We start from the raw sequence: 26,886 nt of genomic DNA on the forward strand, positions 1-26,886 counted from the left end.
TGAACACAGAAACAGCACAAAGTATATAACATTGCCAACCCTACATGGTTAATATTTATCACCCAGTATCCAAAGCTTATAACACTTCAAAAAATAAAATTGTCAAATTTAAGATCAAAACTCAGAACCCTCCAAGTGTCATGTTGAACAAACCAAAACTATATTAAATCATCAATCTACACTCTGAAGACATTCACAAGGAACCTACTTCCCTACATATTAGCATGTCTTTAAGTTTGCCATTCAATTAGGAGAGGGATGGAAACTCTATTTCATCAACAAAGTGCACAGCGTTGCTCAAACGGAAAGCCAGCGGAGGAATTTGATTCATAAAGATCTAGAATTTTGTTTAGCTTGGCATCATGACATTATCACATGCTCGAAGTGCTTGAAGGGCAAAGTTTCTAACATCCACATCTGGATCCTCTATAAGCTCAGCCAAACAAGGCATAATTGTATTTTTAACCACCTATAGCATAAAAATTTGAGGCAATCAGTATCAACTGCAATAATCACGCAGCGAACTAATTGGAGATCATATTGTAACTAAACATATCAACTACTTACAGTTTGTTCAAGCATGGGTATGAGGGACTGCAAAACCTTTGCCACATTGAATTTAATATTGGGTACCCTGCAGTGTCAAAAGTTAATTTGTAAAATGCTGAACAGGTGCGTAAGTTTCTTTTTCGGGTCAGAGAGTTTATTCACCTGTCCTTTGAGGAAGCTATGATCACAGGCAGTAACTTCTGGCATGTGATATCGGCACCGAGGATTGGAGCTAGTAAAGAAACTGCTTGCAGAATGGTCATACGGTGCAAATAATGTGGATTACTGATCTTTTCCAGCACCTTCAAAAAGAGAAACAATTCAGCAACAACTTGTTCCAATTAAATTATAATTGTCTTTTACCTTGATACACTTTTCGTCATCAACTCAGCTTAGTTTTTGTATCTCTACTAAGACAAACAATGGCAGATTCTCCCAATATATATAGAGATAACAAGTGTATCATCGCCATTAGAGCAAGTGGACTCAAATAAAGCAATGCCTATAGTGTGCTGCTTGATCGTCATAGATCCTCAAGCTGAAATTTTGTTTATATAATGACTATAAATCAACAATACACTATGAATAAGAATGTTCAGCAGCAAGAAAACAATACATTCAAATGTTTAGCATTGCCAAGATAAGGATGCTAAACTAAACGAGTGGTATTACTAGATAAGATAAAATAAGAAAGGATAATATCAGGTAGAAGTTTGAGTTAGCACGTATATAGGAGAAATTACTTGATAATAGATAAAATTGTTTTGGACATATCCAACATTGACCAAATAGTGCACTAGTATGAAGGGAATTCATCCAAATAGAAGATTTCATGGGAGGGTAGTGAAGACCAAAACAAATGTGATAAATATTAGTAAGAAATACATGAAAGCACTTAATTAGACAGCACATTTGCACTTGATAGAGATGAACGGAGGAAAAGGATCCATATAGTCGACGCCAAATAGTTGGGACTAGAGGATTGGTTATTGTTGTATCATCATCATTGCCATCATCTTCCAAACCTTTCCAATTATACAAGATTGGAATAGAACACCACTTAGAGATAAGATGCGGTGTAAAGCGACTAGAATTAGTCTAGCCTTGAAGGTTTGATTTCCATCAAGAATCAAATTGGTGCCTTAGTTTGATTTTCATTTTTCTCTGTCGTTAATGATAGCAAAGGGGAGAAATAAACAACAAAAATAACTTGAATTTTTGGGCTTTGGAGGGCTAGTGGCTTCTATAGTGGATGGACTATTCCTTCATTGCGTTGAATTTAGATGCAAAGGAGATGGCCAGAAAATTAAATTTGGTCCGTTACTGCACTAGCTGAGAATTTCTGCAGTAACTATAGGATAGGTTTTCAGTGTATTTAGAGGGGTGCTGCTAAGAACTTCTGCAGTAATTATAGGATGACAGCAAGAACGGAAAGAAGAGAAAGAATTAGAGAGGAAAGAGGAGATGAGAGAGAGAGAGAGAGAGAGAGATCTAGACTAACCCTGGTAGGGACTCCACCCTGAAATGCTTCATGCAAGGGAGAAAAACAGGAAGAACCCTTTTGAGCCTTCCCAAAAAAACTTTTGACCAATACACCATAACTATTGCTAAAAAAGACCACAACCAATCTTCTACTAAGAGGTGGAAGGGAAATTAATTCTTAGTTTGCATGGATCAAAAGAAAAAATAGGTATCATAAAAATCCAACAAATAAATTAAGCCAAAATCAAGCATATATAAACTGTTTAGGTGGCCTATATCAAAAAACCCTAATGAATTCAAAATCAACTATCACAATGAAAGCAGCAATTACAACAAAAGAAGTTACTATAACTATATTAAAAAAAAAGGAACATATGAATAAAGTCTGAATTCATTATTACAAGTCACAACATGCCACAAACCACATAAGTCTCATCAAGACTTTATTCTAGAAAATCAACTATCATCACCTACCTAAAATGTCAATATTCATAACCAAAGATAAAAATAAATCCCTTGTTCTCACAAAGAATGGCAGAAGAAAGGAACTCTTTCTTTTGATTATCTTTGACTGGCCCATCCATCATTCTAATTCCCATGAAATTTGAGCATAAATTTTACGTAATAGACATCTAAGCCCAAACAAGTATGATGAAGATGGATACTATATTCACATATACATTCTCCAAAGCTCAATGTTCATCATTTACTTCAATTACAGCTACTTCTTCCAAACACAGAACGTAACATCCTAAGATCAAAAACTTGTGTGTTAGCCTTCATACTAGCTTACCTTCATGCAAATTTTCAACTAAAACTGCCTTTTCACTGCCAGCACAATTGCTGCACAGAAACTGCAGTAGAGTCTAAAGCTTAAATGTAGTATCCTTGATGTACTGATTAAATAAATTGGTGTGGATGAACAATAAGTACAACATGAAAATAAAGTCCAATGTCCTATAGACAAAATTTGACAGGATCAAGGAATAGCTCTTTACATTAGCATGGCATCCACTGGCACATCAAAAAGGAGGAATGGCTAATTGTATGGAGTCAGCCAATGCCATGAAGAAAAATGCCAACTATCCTGAGAGCCTTGCCTTCAGTGAGTCTTATTACAACTCTCAAAGAAATGGAAGAGAATAACGAGAAAACAGTAATGTTATAACATACAAACAAACCTGTGGAACTATATGTTGCATTGCCCATTCTGGGCCAAATTCTTCTGCGAGACGCTTCAAATTATTAGCAGCTGCATCTCGAATTGAGAAAACCTGAAAAATAAACCTTATTTAAGTTTTTTCAGTGGTATCTTTTAAAACTACCTAACTGTCTTTTAAAATCAAATTATCAACAACTACCAAGGCAGCATAAATCACCAAAATGAGCCATAAATTCATTGAGAACCACTCAACCAACTTCATAGCACAGAAGTTATCTGATGACATGCATAATGCCTGGCAAAAGTACATAATTGTGGAAATTCTTCTTTAACTCTCAGAAGCGAACAGGATAGGTGTAAGAATAAATAAAAGCATCAGCTCCTTAGTGGGGGATGAGTTTCCACCAACTTTAACATCTGCAAGCATCAGCTCCTTAGTGGGAGATGAGTTTCCACCAACTTTAACGTCTGCAGCTGGGACGTCTGTAGAGGCTCTAAGTAAAAGGAAATCGACCATTTTCCCGGGTGTCTTAGGATCCTCTCTCTCTAGGGAACCCGAACGAAGACATAAAATTAATGTTGCCCTCACAAGCCAGAGAGGTACATGAAAAGCCTCAACGTAGTTCCCAAAATTATCGCTCTTCAGATCAGATATAGTCCGTTGTGGATAGGTAATGATCAAGTGCATATTCTTGCAGTGGAAATAGAAAGGGAAAAGATGTTCAATGCATAGTTTGATGACAAGATGATGTTATTACACTGAACAAAAGGAAATACATTCAAAATACCTCCAAATTGCTTCTTGGTTTTTTATTAACTCTTCTTAACTATATTAGACCCATAGAAGAAATATTCATACCTTATCTTCCAACCACTGCATGCAAAGAGCACCCAATTTATCAGCAAAAAATCCAACACCTAACTGGCTCGCCAATAAAGGAATATATTCAATTATGGCCAGCCGAACTCTCCAATGTTTATCCTCAGCAAGCTCCACAATCGCAGGTAGTAATGATTGGGACAACAAATCAATTCCAATAACCTGAGAAGGTATCCACCATTAACTCAATATTAGGCAAAAAAGAGTAATCTTTCCCAGGTAATGGATGACAACTTTTTAACCACCTTCTACTTCATTACTAGAACTTTAAAAAGCTATATAGCTAGTGTATGAATTTGTCTACTCATTTTGCAGGGACATGTTGCACCAAAATTCTCCAGAAAAAGAAAAAGTGAGAGTAGTAACTAAATTCTACTATGACCATAATAAAGAAAAATTATACACAAAAAGAGAATGCCACTAGAATGAGGGAAAACTTATCTTAATAGCCAATTCCATTATGAAATGTGGAATATTAGTGCTAAAATTTGTCTGGTGAATACAAGCTCATCTTATGAAATGTGAAGTATCAATGTGGTTGAAAATGGTGGAGTGGCACATGGCAAATGGCAAATTATGGCATAATGTAGCATGTTCAAATCATAAATAGCCGTGTCGATGGCGTACTGGCACGTGGCATGAGGGGTGCCGCACGACACCCATCTTAATAGCTTCATCGCTCGCCATCGACCTCATTGTCGAGCTACCTGTCTCCAATTGCCTTCGCCCGAGCTCGTGTCAGGTGCCCTAGCCCAAGGGAGGAGGAAGAAAGATCGAAAGAGAGAAAGAAGAGAGGGTTATCGGTGTTAACCCACCCCCTCCCCCCTCCCCACTTCTCAATCTTTTTCTCCTCCGTCAAGCTATGGGCACCCAACGTGAGCTCGGGCGAAGGCGAGCGGCAATCAATGACGATGACGGCAAAGGCAAGTGGTGATCAGTGACGACGACGGCAAAGGTGAGTATCACTTTTTCTTTCCTTCTCTTACGGCACAGCCGGCAAGTATCGCGGCACATATTGTGCCGGACGGTGGTCGGCATGGTCCGTGCCTGTGGCACAGCTATCATTGGTCCAAATTTCCTTTTCTATTTAGGCAATTTATATTCAATAATTCAATTACAAACTAATTATATAGCTGTGATGTAGATTTATATAATACAAAACGATTAGAGAAATCAAATTAGAAAATTTTCTTAAGACATTGGGGTTCATGACGCCCCACATGATTCGTGAAATCTACCGAGCACTATAAAACATCTTGGCCAAAACAAAAAAAAAACTAAATGAACCATAGACTTAGTAAGAAAAGGCTTGATGACATTGTGCTGATGATTATTGTACAGATGTGCTTTATATCAAGTTTATTATGTTTGGGAACAGTTATTAGTCTACTATCTCCATATTTTGGAACTTGTAATACTGACGGCCTAACGCCATTCGCCATTATGAAAATAGTGACTTGTTTTGTGAGGTTAGTGTCAAATTTGAAGGTGTTTCCTAACTTCATATGCAAGTTTTTGCCACCCATGCTTATTTTATACCCTTGAAATTAAGGCAAGCTATTACTATTATGAACATAATTTGTTGTATTAAGTGCTAACTATTTCTTCTTTTTCAGTTTCAATGAAAAATTGCTGCTTCATTTGTTCAGGATCCAGCTTCATTTGTTCAGGATCCAAATGATTCTGTACTTCTATCAGATCTAAATTTATGTGACACCTAGAGAAGTAATATTCTATCAGATCTCAGTTTACATTATATGGAGAAAGGAAAAGGAACTGATTGTTCTCAAGCACTATTGGTTTGAGGAAAATAACAAAAAACAGAGAAAGATGAAAAAAATGTTGGAAGCTGCAGTTCATAGCAGAAATAATAGGAAAAAAATGCAATAGGATTGCATTGATGTTTTCTAAAATATGGTAAAGAAAGGGTTGTTCACAAAGTTCCTTTTGTTTTAATGATAATGAATATATAAAGAATCAAAAAGGACAAAAAGCAGCATTTCCTTGCTATTTCTTCTTTTTTTCTTTTAGTTCAGAACATCTTTTAGTATATCACAAAATTGTATACTCCATTACTGCAAGTTTATTCCAATCGTCCATATTTTCTCTGATCTTTCCACTAATTTCCAAGACCTGCTGGCACAAACCAAAATGACAGCCTAAATTACTGAAACCGAGTAAATGTCACAGTGACCAGTTAAAAGTTAAAACAAAGACTGATACTTAAGACCTTCGCAGAAATCATAAAGTTTGCGAAAACATGACGAACACAGGAAAAGCAACATGTGAAATTTGCTGTTTATGACAGGTGAAACTGGTTGATAAATTGATACAAGTAGCATGTGTTAAATGCGCATGCACAAACAACACTTTAAACCTAAGCAACCTTCAATAACTACATGGTCTGGAAAATAGAGATTGAATCCCTTGATTGGTGGTCATTTAAAAATAAGGGATTGTGTAAATATCTTTTTCCTTAAATTTAGCAAACTGATTACAGAAAATTAGGGATTCCCAAATATAGTGTTTCCTTTTCTTGTTAGCTGCTATTTTCTCCTTCTTTGTAAAGTATTACTTATAGCCTCATAGAGGCTCTTGTAAAACAAAAATAATATAATTTTTCCCTCATATTTTCAACTTGGTATCAGAGTTGTAAGGCATGTTTTATATTTTCTCTGGGATAAATTCTGTTTTCTCCCGGCCTTCATAGCCATATTTCTTAAGACTTGCCTTCATTGCAGTCTTCTTTCTTGGCAATCTGCTTAGCCTATTCTCATCATCAGACTTCTTTTCTGTGAGCCTTCATAAACATGTGTTTCAAAATGTCAAAAATAATCTCTTCAACCCTCCATCCCAACAACACGAGCAACAGGCTCAGTGCTCCATAGGCGAAATTGCAGAATATTCAACCAGCTTACCGGCTTAATGAACAGAACTACTTGAAGTGGTCTCAGTTGGTTCGAACTTTTCTGGAAGGAAAATGGAAACTGAGCCATCTATTGGGGACAGGACCAAAGAAGGGAGATGTGGGATTTGATGCATGGGATGAGGAGGATTCTATGGTGATGACATGACTGTGAAATTCCATGAGACCCAAGATCAGTGATGCATGCATGTTCTTGCCAACTGCGAAGGCCATTTGGGATGCCCTCAACCAGACATATTCAAAGTTTGAGATGCGGCGCAGGTTTATGAGATCAAGACAAAGACAGCTTCCACAAGACAGGGAACAAGTCTGTGACCGACTATGCTAATTTCTTGCAAAATCAGTGGCAAGAATTAGATTATTATAGGGTAATTGATTTGAAATGCAACAAGTGCACTGTAATTATCAAAAACTTCATTGAAAAAGATAGGGTTTATGATTTCCTTGCTGGATTAAACTCTGAATTTGATCAAGTTAGAGTTCAAAAATTTGGCAAAGAAGAGGTCCCATCACTTAATGAAGTGATATCGCTGATTCGAGCAGAGGAGAGTCAAACAGGAATTATGCTTGAGTCACAACCAACTAACCAAGTGATGGTTCAGCACTTGCAGCCTCGAGAGATAACAAGAGGAGTCTTACCATGGAACAACCATCACGTGTTGATAGGGGTGAAAATGGGTCGGATTAACTCCGACCCGACCCACTATCCGACTCGATTCGGTCGAATTCAGATTTAAAATTTTTATCTAATTCAGATACGGATCCGAAAACAAATAGATTTTCTGAAAAAATACCAGATACGGATTTGGATACAGGTCAGATATAATTTTTGGATTCGGATTCAAATACTGATATCAGATATCTGTTCACTCACATATTTGGATACTCATCCACACAAAAGGTTTACAAGTGTTTTCATCCACCGATCAGGAAACTCAATATCTCAACTGATGTCACTTTTGTAGAAGGGAAACTATATTTCACCAAACCTTATCTTCAGATGGAGTCATCTATTATGGAAGATAAGAATTTTTTCCTTCTCAATCTTCCTTCATCTTTATCTCCTATGTCTCATTCACAATCTCTCACTCCTATGTCAAACTCTCAAATCCAATTTGTACCAGAGTCTAACCAAAGTGAACATGTGATGTGGGCATCATTTGTAATTTGACCAATTTTAAGTCCAATTGAGCTAATTAGGCTCAACTTATTTTCACATTTAATTTGTTGAGTTGATTTTTTATTCAAATGATCAATTGAATTAGTAAATTGATAGATATAGTAAGCCTATATGCGGGGATGTCCGTATTAAGTTATTACCTAAATTAGGCTAGTCAATTTAGGTAAGACCTAATCAATTAGAGTCCTATTAGGAAATGAATTTCTATTAGAATCTCAATTGATAATTATGGTAAGCTTATATGTGGAGGATGTCCATATTGATTTATTATCTAAATTGGGTTAGTCAATTTAGGTAAGATAATCAATTAGAGTCCTATTAGAAAATAAGTTCCTATTTGAATCAGCTAAAATCAAAGTTGTTAACCTATTTAAAGGTTATTGCATGAGAAACAAGGAAGGATTGAGTAAGATTTATTTGAAATTTCTCATTTTCTATCCTACAGTCTTCTTCTCTCTCCCTCTCTCTCCCTTTCTCATACTCCATCTTAAGATTCTTCTCTAATCTCTTCTACTTCCTCTCTAAACCTCTCTCCTTCGATCTCTACTTTTTATTAATTACTGTTGCTGTCCAGAAGATTCCAGTAGTGAAAGAGAATCTTTGGGTGCTCGAATGTGAAGAGGAAGACGTGGTTTCAAAGTAAAAGCACTACTATTCCATTTATTGGTAAACTTAAATTCTGAAGTCTTTTTTTATATCATATTTTAGGCTTTTCCACTATCAACATACATATTTGAGAGTTGAGAAAGTTACTGACTTATCTGAGTAGTTTTCTCTCCTTCCATCTAATAATGATCATTTTAATTGATTAATTTATTGTTAGTTATTGCTTACTATATTTTATTTTAGTTACTTGTTTGGGTCGATTGTTCTCCAAAACATTACATTCATACTAGATTTACATCAACATGTGTCTTCTATTCTGACCCCTATACAGGGTAATAGAACTCTTGATCATATACGGTTCGAGAAAAGGAAGATGTACTCGAGAAGGCAAGGTTTAGCTCCTAATCCAATGCAAGTTCAAAACATTGCATTCATACTAGATTTGCATCAACATGTGTCTCCTATTCTGACTCCTATACAAGGTAATAGAACTCTTGATCATATACGGTTCGAGAAAAGGAAGATGTACTCGAGAAGGCAAGGTCCAACTCTTGATCTAATGCAAGTCCAAATCTCCAATCCATCTTCTGAGAATGAGGTAACAGTATTTAACCTTCCATTTATAGAAAACCAGCTCCCTGAACTTGAAACAAATGACCAAGATTTGCCTATAGCCATTAGGAAAGGAACCCGAGAATGTACTAAACGACCTTTATATCCTCACACCCATTTTGTGTCTTTCAAAAAATTCTCACCAGCCCATAGGAGCTTCCTTATGAGTCTGAATGAAATTTCTATTCCAAACAACTAATCTGACTGATGGAGAATGGAGGAAAGCCATGAGAGTTGAGATGGATGCATTGGAAAAGAATGGAACATGGGAGTTAGTTGATCTACCAAATGGGAAAAAGGCGATGGGTTGTGAGTGGGTGTTCTCTATAAAATACAAGGCTAATGGATCGTTGGAGCGTTGCAAGGCAAGGTTGGTTGCAAAAGGGTACGCAAAGACATGGAGTTGATTACCATGAAATTTTCGCTCTAGTTGTGAAAATGAATACTGCGAGGATACTATCCTTGGCGGCTAACTATAATTGGGAACTACAATAGTATGATGTGAAGAATGCCTTCCTATATGGGGACTTGGATGAAGAAATTTATATGAGTATTCCACCAGGATTTGGAGTACAAGGAAACAAGGTGTGTAAGTTAAAGAAGGCCTTGTATGGGCTGAAACAGTCAACTCGTTCTTGGTTTGGGAGATTTACCAAAGTGATGACAACTACTGGATATAAGCAGAGTCAGGGAGATCACACTCTTTTCATTAAACACTCAGCTGCAGGGAGAGTCACGGCCTCAATAGTCCATGTGGATGACATAATTGTGACCGGAGATGATAAAGAAGAGAAGCAAACCTTGAAGCAATGTTTGATCGAGGAATTTGATATTAAAGATTTGGGGAAATTGAAATCTTTTCTGGGGATCAAAGTTGCTCACTTAAAACAAGGCATCATCATTCCGCAGCAAAAATATGTTACTCATCTCTTAAGGAAACGGGAATGCTCGCAAGCAAGCCAGTTGCAACACCTATAGAGCCAAATCACAGACTTAGAGAATCAGACGAAGAACGAGCCGTAGATAAGGAGATGTATCAAAGACTAGTTGGGAAGCTCATCTATCTTTCTCACACTAGGCCAGATATAGCATATCTTGTGAGCGTCATTAGCCAATTTATGCACAATCCTAAAGAGATTCATCTTCAGGTTGTCTACAATGTATGTCACTACTTGAAAGCTAATCCTGAGAAGGGGATAATGTTCAAGAGACACTCTAATCCTAGAAAGGGGATAATGTTCAAGAGAAACTCTAAACTAGTCCTTGAAGCCTATACAAATGCTGATTATGCAGGATCTCTAGTAGATAGACGGTCAACTTCAGGTTACTGTACATTCTGTGGAGGAAATTTAGTAACATGGCGAAGCAAAAAACCAAAATGTTGTAGCACAATCTAGTGCAGAAGCAGAGTTTAGAGCAATGGCACAAGGTGTATGTGAGCTATTGTGGATGAAGATCATACTGGAAGACCTAAAGATTAAATAGAGTAGATCAATAAGACTCTACTGTGACAATAAATCTGCAATCAGCATTGCATACAATCCAGTGCAGCATGACCAGACTAAGCACATTGAGATAGGCAGGCATTTCATCAAGGAAAAGTTAGAGAGTGGATTAATTTGCATACCTTATATTCCTACGGGAGGTCAACTAGAAGATGTCCTTACAAATAGACTCAACAATGTTACATACCAAGATTTAATTTCCAAGCTGGGAATGAAGGATATATATTCACCATCTTAAGGGGGAGTGTGGAAAATAGAATTGAATCCTTGATTGGTGGTCGTTTAAAAATAAGGGATTGTGTAAATATATTTTTCCTTAAGTTTAGCAATCTGATTACAGAAAATTAGGGATTCCCAAATATAGGGTTTCCTTTTCTTATTAGCTGCTATTTTCTCCTTCTCTGTAAATTATTACTTACAGCATGATAGAGGCTCTTGTAAAACAAAAATAATATATTTTTTCCCTCATATTTTCAACTCATGGCAATCCTAAAATGTTGTCATAACTCCTGTAAAATGTAGGCATATTTTGATGGAAGTTAATTTTCAGAAAAGCGGCAGTTCCTTGAGAGGCAAAAAGAAATAAGTAAAGCAGAACTAACAAAGAGAACCATTGGAAATCACTAGAGGTTTCCTGCTTTTTGAGTATAATAAACAGTATCTTAAATACGCACACATATGGGTGCTTGTGAATGGCACTAAAATTAGTTCCAACTATAGAGACACCATATTATTAATTAATAAAAGAGGTTATTTGCAATGAAGCATAATTTATGATACTCACCCGATTCACTAACAAAGATAACCAATGGAAATTTAGCACTAGATATCTCTTGCTTACACAGTATAATGAACAATGCCTTAATATGCCATGTGCTCGTGAACAGTAGAAAAATTAGTCCAAATAAAGTATCAAGGCTGTTATGATCCAACAACGGGAGTCGCGTTAGTTGAGTCAATTTAGCCGAGCCGAGCCAAGTTAGTTAGCTTTATCTTATTGTTTTGAATTTCAAATAGATCGAATAATTCGCATGTGGATCAGTCCATAGGATTTTTACTTCTATAAATAAAAGTTGTCATATGTTGATAATTATCGTGGAATGAGAATGGAGTTTAATTATTTTATTATCTTATCTTTATCTTTTAACATAGCTGTTAGATCTGTCTTTATCTTCGTTGGAGTAGATAGTAGCCGTAGAATCTCCAGTGCTTCGAAACTCTAGCTACCATCTTTCTCCAGCAGTTACCCTACTTTACGGCCATCCACCACCGCCCTATTTTACCGATTTACTCTGTTCTAACCTTCCTCTACTATTTTACTTTTAACTTTTTATCCCGACATCAGATTTAGATGAAACCAGAACTATTAAAATCCTAACTCACGATGCTACCACTATATAAATTTTTACAATTTTCTTACGTCCAAATCGGTCCAGATCTGATTCGTAAGAAAGGTCATGCTATACATCAATAAAAGAGGTCATTTGCAATGAACGTTAATTTATACGATACTTACCTGATTCACATGATCGAGTTTGCTTATTATGTTGAGTCGAACATCAGGAAACTCATCCTTTAACAAAGAGAGAAAAATCGGAAGAAGTTGTTCAATAGTAGCTTCCTACAAGTGAAAAGCAGAAATTTTGTGAGCTTTGCTGCCATAAAGTGACAATAACTAAAAATTATATAAAGACACTTTGATCTTTGTTATAAATTAATGGTCCACTAATATATTCCAGAACTTAAATAACAGTTTATTCTTATAATTGAACTAGAAAGCTTATAATCAAGAAATATCTCTCCAGCATAGACCATGCTCCATCTCAAAATTTGCTACAAAGAGGGCATTCCTATTAAGTGTAAGCAAATAATAGAAATCTAATAAACTTAGGCACAGTAAATCAGTAATAGACTAATAGTTTCATGGATGAAAAGGCAGATGTAGTCATATGAAAGGATTTACCTTATGCATATAATTTCAATGCATTCTATGAGATCCCAAAATAAATCTTTAACAAAATGTATACGCAACTATTATACAAGATGGAGAGAAACAAACAAACAAAGACCTCCTAAATGATTTTGCCAAAACAGTACATGCATTATATTGGCTCTGAAAGCTGAAAGTAACCAACAAACTCAGCCTAACGACAAGATTTTGGACAAGAAAAGAAAACATAAGAAACTAGTTAAATAAAAAGAGCATAAGTTTGCTTTGTTTAGTAGAACTACAGGAAAAAATCTCTTATAAGTAATAATAAATCAATTAGGGAAAAGAAAAATGCTGTTTACCAGTGTGACAACAGTTCTGGAATAAGTATCTTCTATGCCATGAGGATGGAAACTATATGTGATGGCATGGAACAAAGGGATCTATTAGGAGTAATACTGAGAAAATTATAAAGCTACAACACAAATTCACCACGAATATACATAACCTTTCAGAATCCATAATAAAAAAGGGAACAAATTCAAAAACAACCAAGCACATAAAGACAAATAGGCAAATAGAACTGCAATATTCTTTTGGTTCAGTAAGGAAAGTAGCATGCAACATTGCTCTTACCTTGCCCAGGACTGGAGCCATGCCCATGATAACCGAAGCCAAAGCTGAACGAACATGTTGTGAGGAATCTGACGACAATTCCTATAGAATAAAGATGATGTTGAATGTAGTAAAGTTCACAAGAGGAAAGAACAAAAGACTACATACTACATAAGCATGATTTCTAGCTTGATGCAATAGCCAGTATGTATATATCATCCAAAACTGCATAAATTTTTGGCATAGATACCTTCACACATGGAAGAATAAGCTGGATTGCAAGTTGTGGGCTCAAGATCTGGCAAAACTTTGTCACCTTTCCTGCAGCTGCTATTCGAACTTCTGCCTCATTATCACGAAGAAGACGAACATATGCAGGCGCTAAATCTGACCTGAACATTTTAACAAGTCAAAAAAATTAGAAAGAGAATTTGTAGAAGCTTAAATTGTTGTCAAATAGATGTAGATAATCTAGGATTTAGAAAAAAAGCAAGCACCTTTTTGATAATATAAAATTCTAGTCCGGTCACAATAGTAAAAAGAAGAACAACATTGGAGAAAATACATAAATATATATACAATACTTAATTTCTTAATGGACTAGAAAAGATATTACCTTGTAGGTTCAGGGCCAACAGCTTCACAAAGCTCATATAATTGATTTGCAACCATATACCGCACACGCCAGGATTTATCCTATTAAATGAACATGATCAATAACAATCATGCAATGAAATATCATATTAACATACTTCTTACTTTTTAGCAATATTCTTTCATCTACCCTGTATGTATGGACAAAGAACTGCGTTCAAAATATATAATTCTACACCAACAAATCAAACATATTAATATATTATACTGGTATAGAATATGTCCATCCAAATCTTTGAATAAATAACTTGATCATAGAAAGTGTACCAGTACCTGTGAGAAATTGACAATGACCGGAAGAATATGCACTACACAGTCCTGGGTTTCCAACAACTTCCCAAGTGCTGCACAACCCTCAACAGCCAAAAGGCGCACTGAATCTTGATCTGAAACAAACAAATGCTGACAGATTTACCTATCCAGAGATATAATTATCAGAAGAAAGTGAATAGAAGGGCCATAGCAAAACATTTGGGTTAAATAAATCCAAATTACAGCAGTGAGAACATAAGAATCACGGAATACCTAGGCATAGTCAACAGCAAAACAAGCATCATTACGGCAAGAAGAAAAATGACAGTACAACCAACAAAGAATTAAATTTAATCCGGTACATTGAATTCTAATATGAAGACCGACTTTCAGCACACGAGGCTCAAAACTACATGATTTACAATTTCTCTAATACAACAACATTCTCAAAGACAATTTGTAAATTCTATAATCTAACACATTCATCTAGTTGAAAGAAATTACTATTACAAGGCAAAAGAAGGAAAGTTTTAGTTGCGAGACAGTAAAATCATTGTTCGAGTAATTAAAGCATTTATTGTGGATATTGTCATTTGCTAGTTTGTGATGAATAAATCCACAAGACCACAACTATATGCCTCTTCAAGTTCTGAAAGTAATAATTGTTTTTACATGCTCATTTCATCATCCATGAAATGCAGTCACATAATAAGACGTATGTTGGCAAGAAGTCCAAATATTAAAATATAAGGAAAATTCAATTTTGAATTTGCAAAAAAAAAGATATTAGTTTTGTTCTCTTTTTAAATATTCCATATCATATATTGAATTGGATGCCGAGAAAAATTCTAAAAGCTGGATAAAAACCATTTTGTAACCTTTACCTTCTATTTAATATTTTCATGCTCATCTTTAATATAAGCTCTTGCAAAATGACACTGGAATCAAATTTAACCTCTCACTGGAGGATTACGGGATCGAAGAATTTCTAATAGGAGCAATCTATTCTTGCCAATTTAGGTTGTGCAGAAAAATGTGTATTGTTGTGAAAATCAAAGGAAAATTTCAACCCAAGTTATTTATCCCAGTTTACTAAACCTGAAAATTTTGGGGAAAATCAGCAAATTAGAATACAATTGATGTACAATTCAAGTATATCCACGACATTCTATAAGAAATTACATGTGTTATATTATCTAATGCCAAAACTTTAATTTAGCTCCTAAAACCTAACTTAAGGCCCTAAAGGTTTAATAACACCATACTGGCTCGGCACAAAACGTGCCGAGCATAGATGTCATGCTAAGCTAAGGGCAGCACACCTCATGCCTCTGACATGGCAATCGTTGTAAAAAATCTACCTTCACAAATTGTACCTGTAGCTTTATATAATTACATCTTTGACCATTTCTTGCTCAACTAATATTCGTTTACAATGATCCCTATCAAACTGGCACAAACAATTAAGGCGTGTCACCTCATGTCGACTGGCATGATTGACATGTATTGTGTGATTTGTGCTGATGGCTAACTGACATGCACCATGCCATCAGCAGTTCAGTAGAATAATCCTTTTGATGGAACATCGAGGGCTCCAAGCTTAAAGATCTAGGTTAATTTTGGTGAAAAGTGGAAACTGTAATGCTAAATCATACAATCCCTAATCATTTCATAGACTTTGCCAAACTATTGGAATTTCCAATTTTTCATTCCATTGTATTCAAACATTTAGTGCCACATTCATATTATTAGTTAAAGCTAGTTTTAGGGCCATTTTCGTATTATCGATCACTGAGTACATGCTAGACATATCATCTCACCCCAATCTACATGCCGGCATGCTAGAAGCATCACGCACCTGGGTGCCCTTGTACTTGATAAATGATTATCAATACAATCTTCCTAGGACTTAACACCTAACCCTAAACCAATACTTTTAAGTTGTCAAATCACTCATATTGATGAAAAGATAATAACTAGTCATACACAAAAATATTTGTCAATTAGATTAATTAGCAAACAACCAATGGTATTAAGTTACAGAACTCTATAAGTCTAAGAGTGTGCACAATACAATATTAGCATCCAATAGACAACCAGTGTCACACTAAAAACACTATTACCTAAAACCAGGGGTTTTACTATGTTTTCTATCATTCATCAAGAAAGAGAGTCAGATTCCTATATTATAGTTCAAAAATAATGAAAATAGAATAAGAAGAAATACCCTAAAGATATCATAATGTCTGGACAACATTGATGAAATGCAGAACAGCACAAAAAGTTACCAATATCGTATGGTGAAACCATCTTACTAACAATGTAGAAACAAAAACAGTAAATAAATATCAAATATGCCAATGAAAGGAAATGGTTTAGAGATAGATATATTCATTATATGTACCATCTTGTGTTAAATCCTCAAATATTGTCATGATCTCTGCTTTCAAATGGCTCGGTTCAACTGTAGCAGCAAATTTTCCTAGGCTGGATGCAGCAGCTCTCCTAACCATTGGCATGTCATCTTGGCACAACTGGCCATAAATGGATCTTAATTCTGCCTTCAACTGATCAGGTGAACTTGGATAGGCAATATGGAAAAGGCCGCATGAGGACACTCGAGCTGTAAACCATTCACCAGCTGCTAGTCTCTAAAAGCACAGTATTGGAGCATGAGAAAAAAAGGAGAGAATAAATGAAGCCAGGTCAATCAGAATTATTATGAGAAAGCCAGAGAAACTTTAAAAGGTACAAACTGAGGAAGCAAAGTTCTGCAGGAGAATAAAGGTCACATGCAAATTTTCAGATTAGAGCATCACTAGTTGGTTTTGGCATTGTATTGGGACTAACTCAAGATAGAATTAAGTTATTTTGGTATTTCTGCATTTTCATGATTCCTTTAGATTTTTTATGTTTTCTTTCATAATTTAGTATTTCAAATATTCTCAGGCTTAATTTAATGTATTTCAGTTCATAACTCATAAGTTAGTGTTAAATTAGGTAATTTAAATTCTTATGGTTAAATATGAGGGTAAGGTCTCTTAAGAGGTCAAACTAGGAACCCGAGTCTCTAAAGAAGTCTCAATATCCTTTAGTTTCTTTTCACGAAATGATGAAAAGATGAACTCTCTTTCTTCTTTCTTTTTAAGATATTCCTCTGATTGGTGTGAGGCCAACCCTTCAATGTGATTTCAGCGAGTTAGTACTAAAAAAATATTCCATTATACTGTATAAAATAATTTATAAATACTTAAATTACTCTTATCTTCTTCATCTTCTTTTTCTCTTCCCAAAAAAGAGGAAGAAGAAGAAAATGAGGAGGGAGGAGGGGAAGGGGGAAGATAAGGAAAGATGGTGATGGTGGTGGCGACGACTGCAATGATGGCGACGGCGACGGTGACAACCACGATAGAAAAGGTAGGTGGGGAAGATGGTGAAAAAATATAAAAAATCAAAGAGAATGGTGAAAGTACTTTAGTAATTTGATCGAAATTAGCCAAAATAACACTAGGGTGTTAAATGAGAATTATTAAAAAAAATAAAGGGTCGGATTATAAAATCCTTAAAGACGGAGTGTGAATCATAAAATAGGTAAAATATAGAGTATGATTTGTAAAAATCCCTAAAAAGAAATAATACTACGAAGATGTTGAAGAAGACAAATTTAACCACCTATTTGATGCCAAGTACATAAAATAGGTAAAATATAGAGTATGATTTGTAAAAATCCCTAAAAAGAAACAATACTACGAAGATGTTGAAGAAGACAAATTTAACCACCTATTTGATGCCAAGTACATATTTTACTCATAACTGACATTTCTTATCAAAGAAACTGATAGGTTCTGACCCCCACAGATCCTATCAAGCAATACCACAACAATTTAATGGACAAAAAGGTAAGAAATCAACAAACCTAGCCCCTAGCTAGTAAAGCTTCATAGGGACTTTCTACCCAGGTGCAGATAGTCTTTAAGGCCCTATTTGGTTTGAGATTAAGCCTCAAACTTGATTAGTTAGTCTCATTTCTTAGTCTTGATTTGGATATCTTAAAATAGTTTAGGGTAATTTAGTGTTTGGTTCTCAATTAGTTTAAGAGTGTATTTATTATTTATAATGTTATGCAAAAAAGTGAAAAAGTGTTAGTTTTGGAAGGAAATGGATGAGATATAAATTTAATGGACAAAATTACCCTTCTCATGTAATGATGGTAGTCATTATTATAATGTATGAATAATATCTGGTGTCTATAATAGTTATTTGCGGGCTTAAGTATAATTTTCAAATAATTTGCGGGCTTAAGTGTAATTGTAGGCTTAAATGAATATGGGAGATATATTTGTCGACTTAAGTGTAATTTGCAGGCCTAAATAAATATGGGAGATATATTTGCAGGCTTAAAATGAATATGTGGTGTCTATAATAGTCATTTGCGAGCTTAAGTGTAATTTTTAAATTATTTGCAGGCTTATATGATGTCTATGATAACAATTTGCTGGCTTAAATGAACATAAGAGATATATTTGCTGCCTTGCATCTTTTATATAAGCCCGCAAATCAAATCCGCAAACTGAACACACTAGGAGTGATTAAGCCCCGCAAATTCAATCTGCCAACTGAACATGTCTTGCGATTAAGCCCGCAAACGGAACACAATGCTTGTGATTAAGCCCGCAAATAGAATTGTTCTCTCCATTTTTCTTACTGAGAGAGGAGAGAAGAGAGGACAATGATGATGAAATTAGACATGATTTGACAATTCTCAATATACGGATTTATTCTTCTTATTTACAGACTTCACATTCTAAGCCAGCAAATAATCCAACTAAGTCCGCAAATATATAACATATAAGCCTGCAAATGTCAGAGTAGTGACTCATCACAATTTTTTTAATTTTTTTTAAATAAATATCACGTGATATTTATTACACAATCGTTGGATGTGTACGGTTAATTTATAATAGCAATTTTTTCCATACACCTGTAATTTTATTTTTAAGCCCACAAAACGATGTTTGCTGGCTTCTTTTGTAAGCCAGTTAACTAGCCTTTGCTATCTTCTAAGATCGCAAATCAGCCAATTCAGTTAACCTTAACCTCGCAAGTTTATTTTTAAGCCTACAAACCAATGTTTTTACACCCTTTTTAATAACCAACGAGTTACTTTTATTTTATATAATTTTTTATTAAACCTAAATTAAATGATATTTTTAGTAAAAATATTTTAAAAATAATTACATTTGATCTACTCAAATTATTTACACTATTTTCCTGTAATTTTTATTTTATTTCTAGGGTTCTCATTACATGAGGACGTAATATTTACAATATAAATATTTAAGTATTTCGAAAGAGAGGAAAGAAAGGAAAAGGAGGAGAAAAGAGAAAAATTATAAGATTGACAAGATATTATACTAATAAATGAAAGTCACGTCAAGGGTAAAATTGAAATCAAATTAAAAGAATAACAAAATTTATATATTATTATTTGATTATTTATTAAGGACTAAACTTGATTAAGAAAAATAAAGTTATTTTAGTGTTTGGTTACTAAACTAGTTTAGGGTCCCTAAACCCAAAACAAACAGGGGCTAATACTCTACTAAATTTATTATATATTCGATATATAAATTCGTTCGATCGACATGAAAGAGAAGAGAAAGAAAAGAAAACACTTATTGTTTGCCAAACTCAAGTAAAACAGCCTATAATAGTCTCCCAATCGAATTGACTACTTAAGAAAAGAAAACAAACCATAAACCAAACAAACTCTTAAAAAGTAAACTAATTTAATCAACAATCTAATCGTCAAGCATTCAAACAGTAGGAAAGGCATTCGAACACATCTAAAACTTTGCTCTTTGTCAAAATATCCTGCAATTGTTTGAATGGGGCGCGAATCCATCCAAGCATTCAGATAGTCCGTTGGGCATTTGAATGCCTGACTGAAAGTACGCTCGTTCCGTCCATTCTGCATTCTCTTCTAATGTTGCCCTTCTAATAGGTGAACCAGAATGGAGTGACGAACCTTGTCCTCAAGGTTTAGAAGTAGAAATTGCAGCTCCAACTCCTCAAAATCCTCCTACGTAGCATCCTCGGACAGCAATCCTTCCCAATGGACCAATGCTGCTTGTTTAGCTAGGCCACTGAAACAATAATGAATAGGTGATTCTCTTCGAAAAACACAGATGGTACGCCACCAATCCAATCCTCCAACAAACTCTCCATCTGTCAATTGTACTATATAGCATTTGAACTGCCCACCTCATATCCCACAAGTTCCACGCAACAATTGGTGACTCGCTTGGAGTCATCTCCATCATCATCATCAAGAAAGCCCCTGCTCCATGGCTCATCATCTATTGCATCGAGTCCACTCCCTATCTAAAGGATCGCCCCCTAAATTCCATTGCAACAAGTATTTCTTTCTCGTCATCTCAAATTCCATTGTTACTTCTGTAGTCAAAGATGATCGATTCCAAATTTTGCAGTCACTATTGATAAGAAAATGATAGTCCTATAATCGGACATTTGCATCATGATAGATCTCCTTGCATTCTAGTCTATTTCTTTGAGCCACCAAACAAAAACAGGGTAGCAAGCTATATCTTATACCATAGCTTTCGAATGATCGACTTATGAACAAAGTTATGAGTATTTGTCAATCAGCATCGATATCGATATTCCTTCCAAAGACCCTGTGATCTGTAAAGTTTGCAGCATCATACGCCCAGGTAAGGCATGCAAGGTAATCTCCGGTGGTTCCATCATGTCTTCTAAGATGGCCTCGATCATCTTTCTATCCGCTGTGTTATCAAAGCCTGATTCGGCTATGAGGACAAATAATTGTTCTCCTCTGCATTAGTGTCCAACAACAAACCTCTCATTGCAGTTAAAGCACAAACTTTTTCCCATCGCTCCCACATCTGCTTATAAGTCAAACATTGAAAATCATTACTCAATAGAGCTGTAGGCTATACCATGTCTACGGTCAAGCCCTCTATCAGCATCCGCTCTGGGCTTATGCTAATCGCAGCAGCATCGGGTTTATCCTTGCGGTCAACGTGGTTAGACTGCCTCACCTTTGCCAACTGATCCTCGTGCTTGCGTGCTTAGTCCATGTCATGAGTTATAGTCTGAGGCTTGAAGGGTTTTACTTCCATTTGTATCTCCTCCAATAGCCCTCTGATGAAACATCCTAATAGTGTGGGCTTCAGCTATGCGAAAACTCTCGAGGCCAGTTTCTCAGAGTCATTTTGATATTCACTGTACAATTTTTTCAAGACTTCATAAAAAGGATCATATTCAGACGGCCTAACCTTGATGTCAACCCCTCCGACCAGTTTGCTAACAAGTTCATTTTATTTAAACCACTGGAACTATTGCAGGACCTCATCTTATAGATCGAGCGCAGCAAGCCTAACCAACTCTACTAGCTGTGTTCCTTAGTAGGCGAAAAATTGCTTCACCTTAAATATCCAACCAAGATGATCTTCCCCTAAGAACAAAAAGTCTAAATGAGTAATACGAGGCTAAACTCCCCTAATCTAGATGCCTCAACTGCCCTAGGAGGAGCAGCAGCCGACCTTCCTTCCAGACTAGCCAGTGTCTCCACAATGCGCATTAAGACAGCCTTTGACCGACATCGCCAGTGTCTTTGGCATCTTCCATGACCTTGTGGCAAGTTGAATAATTTATTTTTTATCAACCAGCCACAAAACTCTAATACCAATTGACAGGCTCTGACCCAACAGATCCTATCAAGCAATACCATAGTAGTTAAATAGACAAATAGATAAGAAATCGACAAACCATAGCCCCCTCGGTAGTTCAATTGACTTGAGAGAGAAAATAAAAAAATAAAAAAATAATTTGTTGCTTGCCAAACTCAAGTATAATAGCCTATAGAGTCTCCCAATTAGACTAACCACTTAAGGAAAGAAAAAAAACCTAAACCAAACATACTCTTTAAAAATAAACTAATTTAATCAATTCTATCCCTAACCAAGTTCGCTCCACAATAGAATGAGAGAAAAAAAAAAATCTAATTTGAATTCAAATAGATTCTAAATTTACTCTTGAAATGACTTATATCTATTAATTTTTTATGTCTTGTTAATGTTCTCTCTTCTCTCTCCTCTCTCTCGCATCTCTCTTCCAAAAAATGCATATTTTTTTTATTATAGAAAAAGATATCTTTCACAATGGCTAACAGAAAGAAAACCTAGGAAAAATTATTCATACACACCAATGGAAAAATTAAAATTTTATTATTTAATATAATTTACTGATAAGTTTAATATGGGTTTAAAATAGTAAACCAGCATTTGTGTTTTATAAATTTAATAATAATAATTTGGTACTATTTGCATGACATATACTTGATTTCCCAAAAAAATATATTTTTTTCCTTTTTCAAATGTCACATTAAAATAATAATTACACTTCTATTTTCAAATCTTTTCTCATCTACCTCCAATTTCCTTCCAAAATAAATACATTTCCCTTAAAAAACATTAAAACTAAGTCTACAATAAATTATAGAGTGGTTGCGGTCTTGTGAGTTTTTAAGCCTGCAATAACTCACTTTCTTTTTTTAAACAAAGTTTGCAATACGAAGAACTTCTTAAAAATATTAAACAAATAATATAGCCTTACACATGGGCATATAACCAAAAACAATAACCTTATGTTATTATTTTAAAAAAACATTAACCATACATTGTTTTAGAAAAAAAAAATATGTAAGCCTGAATGCAAGCCCGTAAATCAATAAGTTTAAAAACTTTTTATTGATTAAAGAATAATATTTAAAAAATTTATTATCAAAGTCAAAGGGCATTTTGGTCCATTAATTTTATATATCATCTTATTTCTCTTCAAAACTAACATTTTTCACTTTTTTCGCATCACATCAAAAAAAATAATTACACTTTCGCCAAACACCACATTTTCTTAATTTAGTTCAAGATACCTAAATTATGAGTATGAAATGGGGTCAACTAGCGACGTTCAAGATTTAGACTCAAACCAAACAGACCCTTAAAGACCAAAGGTTTTGAACATCTTTTTTGGAGAGAAGAATTAATGGTACAAAAATAAGAAATGAATTCGAAAGAGAAATTATTTACAATTACTAATCAAGATTTAACGAAATAAACATCCATAAAAACACTAATGATTTTTCTCACCTTTACCAAAGGGACAAACCAGTCAACTAGATCAGCTTCCTTCATTTGTGCTCCAATTCGACACAATGATTCTACAGCCTTGTCCCTAACACAAGTTTCTTCTACAGAGCACAATGTTTCCAAGGGAGAAAGTAGAACATGAGCATGTTCCACTCCTCCAACATATGGAATAAATACGCCCAACTCTTCCGCCATTGCAAGAAGTACCTCATCATCGTCATCATTGTTTTCACCAAGAAAGGGAATTAGTTCTTTTCTTGTTCTTTCCTCACCCAATGCTCGTGCAATAGTAGAGAGTTTCCGGATAGAGTTCAGACGCAGCTGGATATCTTCATTTTTCAACTCATCTATCAATATAGCAATTGGATACAGTGGCTCGTCGATCATAGCCATTAAATTTCACAATTTTATCACAGCTACAAAATGGAAAAGCAAAAAATTAGTGTGGTAAGCTATGAGCTTCTAGTAATATATGAATAGAGAACTGCAGCTAAAAATCTTAAGTGCAAATTAATATGCATAGACTGAACAGTTAAAAGAACCTTCCAAGTGTGCATTTAAAAATGAACAATAGATATCCATTCTGGGAATCAAAATATAGGTTAACTTGTTCATAAATCCAAAATGGTGTCCGATCATCTAGAGGTAAATTAGACGTAATAACTAAAAAATAATTGTATTCTTTGCTACATTCAAACATTCACCTAATCTTTCTCTACATTGCGTCAAGTAAGGTACATAATTCAGAAAGTTTAAAATTTATCTTGTAAAAAAGTGAACTGTAAAATGTTTAGTTTCGCATTCATATATGATAGTAAGGACTATTATGATAGACCTAGAGAAATAATAACCATTCCATATACCTTTTTGACAATAAAGTTACAATAACATTCTTGGGATATCAGAAGAAGTTCTTCCAAGAATATCTTTGCTTCAAAGTAAGCACTAGTGTTCACAATCTATAAACCCAAGGATTTATGCACTACTCAGGCTTGTGGATGTCAGGCTTCACAATGTGACAGCAATGGAGGGATGGGGGCTAGCATGCATTTATAATATTTTTAATATCATTTTTAGGATATTTAGAGATGTTTTGAGTCTTCTGCATGTCAATATTTAGTTTTTTAGGATATTTAGAGCTTGACACCACGCTCGTCGCCGTTAAATAAGATCATTGGAGTAGAAGTTATCAAGAACATAGAAAGAGAAAAATATAAAAATATAAAAAATAAAGAGAGCTACGATTTGAGGAGTTAGAGAGAAATATAAAAAATAAAGAGGGTTATGGTTGGAGAAGTTAAAAGGAAGAAGTTTAGTTGTGTTTAACACTTCATGAGAATTTTAGAAACATTTAAAAGAGTTATGGATGGAAATAAGAAAAAGACATAAAAGAAATAAAATTAGATGATAAAACATAATAATTACATGATTTAGTTAGAAATTAGAGAATAACAAATGAAAATTAGACATAAATTATCATTCCAAATAGAACAATGAGTTGTCATTCAATGTTTATTAATTGATGATCATTAACAAAATTAGAGAATGACAAATGATAAAAATTAATTGATGATGATTAATACAAATAAGAAAAAATTAAAAAAAAAAAGAGTTTCACATATCATATCATATCATATTTGTTAAGAAAATGATTAAAATTGATTTGATGATGATTGATAGAAATAGAAGAAAAAAAATGATCCACGTCGGCATATTGACCGGCACGGCTCGGCACAAGACGCGTGCTAGTCGGCACACACCCATGCTTAAACCTAACTTAAGTTAATAGGGTGAGTATAGGCTCCAAGATGATTTCCACATTAATTACAATTAACTCGTAGGGCACCTATAACTATAAGATAAGTAAATTGATGAAAATAGGTTTAAGCAAACTACTAGGGCTTATAGATCAATCATCTCTACTTTGTGATCGTCTAGGATAGCGTAACTTGGTTCCTAATCGATATCTTATTCTCTTCCTAATTAAGCCTAAATCATTGACTATTATAGCTCACATTTTCCTACTTGTGCCACTTTTCACTTCCTAATTGAACCGTAGTCCTTTCTAATCGAGATGTCCCCAATTAAATAAGCGAATGGGTTAAAAAGAAATACCAAATGGCAGCCCAAGAGGAGAGGCCAGAGCAACATAGAAAAGAAACTACCTTTGAAACAGTTCTGTTAAACTTTACAAGCCAGACAAAAGTATAGTCTCCTGAGATCCCTCCTTTGTCTGATTCTACTTTAATATAAATTCTATACCTCATTCTGAAGGATAAGGATTGATGCCAAGTAGATAATAATCATAAAATGATTAAAAAACAATCTACTAAGTCTTTAGTGGAGCCTTCTCAACTTCAAGCCATGCTCTAGTCAACCTTGTACATTGTGAGAACACTTAAACAATGACATAATTAATGCCACGTAAACGTCTGATGAATAGATTGAAATTCATGAACATCCAATAAGCCCACTTTCCAAGTATAAAGTTCTATAGCTTGTCCAAAAGCATAGAATACCTGAGTATTTTATTTCTCACAAATTACATTATAAAGCATTTAATTTGACCACATTCTTTCTATTCCACCAGAAATAAAACATTGAGAAAGAGCAGTAGTAGAAAAGCACTAAAGCAGAGAAGCGTCCACACTTCTATTAGTTTAACAGTGAACCTTCTTGCATCAATTAAAAAACACAGAAATTCCGCGCAAAAAGATGAATAAGTTCGAAGGAGTACTATGTTAGGTACCAAGCTACAATTATACATCTCCAAATTCGTGGACATCACCAAACCAACCTAACAGTTGGATTGTAAACATCCACAAATCACAATAAGACAAACCCAGTCATCAAAATCCCATCAAACTCCAAACTTTCATCAATCCATACAGAAAATTAAAAAAAAATCCAATTCCGGATCTCGGTCAGCTTTCTAAGTTCTAACCATAAATCCATTCAATTGCAAGATGCATAAAAAATCAATGCAGCACATAAGCACACCTACAGCGCCCCAATCCCTAATTGCTCACCAACTCCCAGAAGAACAACAAACTAAAAAAGCAAAACAACGGAAGCAAACAAGTGGATCAGCGAGTCAAAGAACGGTCTCTCCATGTCCCAACCGGGATAAAAAAAAAAATCAAAAGATGCAAAAGAGAGGCGATCAAGAAAGAGCGAGAGAGAAGGGAGAAGAGGTTTTACCGGGAAGAAGAGATCTTTGCGGCGTATTCGTCGTCGGAAGAGAGAAAAAAAAAGGTTCAGCTGGCGGACGACGGGAGACGAAATCACCAAAAAGGAATTTGCTTTATAAATTATAAGAAATGTCGACGAGACCGAGAGAGA

At 34.9% G+C, this 26,886-nt stretch overlaps 1 protein-coding gene across 2 annotated transcripts; it reads right to left on the reverse strand.

Moving 5' to 3' along the window:
• LOC140769709 (uncharacterized) lies at nucleotides 1–26,886 on the reverse strand. Of its 2 annotated transcripts, XM_073110538.1 has the most exons (13): nucleotides 26,746–26,886; nucleotides 23,545–23,960; nucleotides 16,758–17,004; nucleotides 14,375–14,487; nucleotides 14,064–14,143; nucleotides 13,698–13,839; nucleotides 13,469–13,549; nucleotides 12,419–12,523; nucleotides 4,053–4,235; nucleotides 3,213–3,305; nucleotides 712–851; nucleotides 568–634; nucleotides 1–469 (listed from the first exon to the last, which is right to left on the reverse strand). In XM_073110538.1, exons 2-13 carry the CDS (start codon nucleotides 23,935–23,937, stop codon nucleotides 350–352), a joined length of 1,764 nt encoding a protein of 587 aa, XP_072966639.1. In that variant the 5' UTR covers nucleotides 23,938–23,960; nucleotides 26,746–26,886; the 3' UTR covers nucleotides 1–349. The 2 variants fall into 2 exon arrangements, with proteins under 2 accessions (XP_072966639.1, XP_072966640.1); XM_073110539.1 differs by lacking the exons at nucleotides 1–469; nucleotides 568–634; nucleotides 712–851 and adding an exon at nucleotides 858–3,118.

Source organism: Typha angustifolia, chromosome 11, assembly GCF_048772165.1.
Source record: "Typha angustifolia cultivar Huaian chromosome 11, ASM4877216v1, whole genome shotgun sequence".
NCBI classification, from domain to species: domain Eukaryota; kingdom Viridiplantae; phylum Streptophyta; class Magnoliopsida; order Poales; family Typhaceae; genus Typha; species Typha angustifolia.